At 48.7% G+C, this 1,518-nt stretch overlaps 1 protein-coding gene across 1 annotated transcript in view; it reads left to right on the top strand.

The window, feature by feature from the left end:
- The window catches only part of OMG (oligodendrocyte myelin glycoprotein), a 1,286-nt gene extending 275 nt beyond the window's left edge, over nt 1-1,011 (top strand). The window contains 1 exon segment of the mRNA XM_009084134.1: nt 1-1,011. This exon segment is cut by the window's left edge and continues 29 nt beyond it. Within this exon segment, the coding sequence (XP_009082382.1) occupies nt 1-1,011 (1,011 nt within the window).
- The last annotated feature ends 507 nt before the right edge of the window (nt 1,012-1,518 follow it).

Genomic DNA, 1,518 nt, shown 5'->3' with positions numbered 1-1,518 from the left:
CTGCCCAAGTCCTTATGGGAATTATATGCCACAAACAACAACATTAAAGTTCTTCAGAAACTTGACACAGCTTACCAGTGGAATCTTAGAGTGCTTGATGTTTCCAGGAATATGGTAGAAAGAGCTGTCCTGATCAACAACACACTGAGCAGCCTCAAGTTTCTCAACCTCAGCAGCAACAAACTTTGGACAGTTCCAACCAATATGCCCTACAACATAGAGACGGTGGATCTATCCAACAACTTCTTGTCCCAGATACTCCCGGGAACACTGGTGAGACTCCAGCACCTCACAAGCCTCTTCCTGCACAACAACAAGTTCTCATACATTCCTGACAAGGCTTTTGACCAGCTCTCTCAGCTGCAGGTGGTGACTCTGTACAACAACCCCTGGTCCTGCAGCGACGACCAGAACATCCCTTACCTGCTGAGCTGGGTGCAGGGCACAGCTGCCCGTGTCGTCGGGGCTCCCTGTGCCGAGCAGCCTGGGCCTGGGGCGAGCGCCGCACCCACCGACTCCAGCCTCGGCAGCAAAGGCGCAAAGGCCGCAGACAGAGAAACTCCTCCCCTGGCAGCCGAACCAACCAAAACGACCAAGCTGCATAAACAGTTTAAAGCCAAGGAGGTGACTCCCTTGGTGACCCTGAGCCACACGGCTCTGTTTCCTGGCACAGACCGCACCCTGCTCCGATACCCCGAGGACCTGGCCACCGGCAAGGTTGGCTCCCAAGAAGCAGTAGCCACACACACAATTCACATCAAAGATTCAGCCGAGGGGAACTGGAGCCTGACCCATCCCACAGGATCAGCCACCACTCCCATGACTCTAAGCATCACCAGTGGAATGCCAACAAACTACTCCAAGATGCCTCCAAGCACAACCTCTACCTTAAGGAAAGAGGAGTCCACCACAGGTGACCCCAACACCCGTGTGCCCGCCCGAGCCAGTGCCTGTGAGCTGTCTCTGGTCTATGTTGTCGTGCTTCATGCCGTGGCTGTGTTTATTGATTAAGGGCTTGCACCCTGTGAGAATCACTGAGGTTATTCCTGTGATCCATAGCGGGAGAAATAGCAGATCAGAATGCAAGAAATTCTTGACTCTGATCTAAAGAAAATAACAGTTCCTAAAGACATGCACACTAATGTCTTGATACTAAGCTGCTACTTATTTTCATATGTCTTAACTGAGTATAACTAATCTGTTATTTTGTTTTTAAAGATGTGCTTATTTTGTATTTAAATTTAAGTTTTTCGTTTTACTCGCACAGAATAAACATATCAGAATTTTAAGTACTGATCTTACGTACGGTTTTGTCATTGAACAACTGGAAAAAACAGAAGGCCTGTATCATATCTGCATTGTCTTGCTTGACCTGCCAGTGAGCACCCCCTTCTACAGCAGCAGATCCTCTGTAAGTTATGGCGACATGCGAAAGGAAGGGAAACCATAAAGGACTAAGCTGAGCTGTTCCACTAACCAGAAGTTATTCCCAAGCAAAACCGCTAGCATGTGTATCTA

Source organism: Acanthisitta chloris, unplaced genomic scaffold, assembly GCF_000695815.1.
Source record: "Acanthisitta chloris isolate BGI_N310 unplaced genomic scaffold, ASM69581v1 scaffold33621, whole genome shotgun sequence".
Taxonomy (NCBI): Eukaryota; Metazoa; Chordata; class Aves; order Passeriformes; family Acanthisittidae; genus Acanthisitta; species Acanthisitta chloris.
The sequence above is the reverse complement of the archived record's forward strand: the minus strand, read 5'-3'. Positions and strand labels throughout refer to the sequence as shown.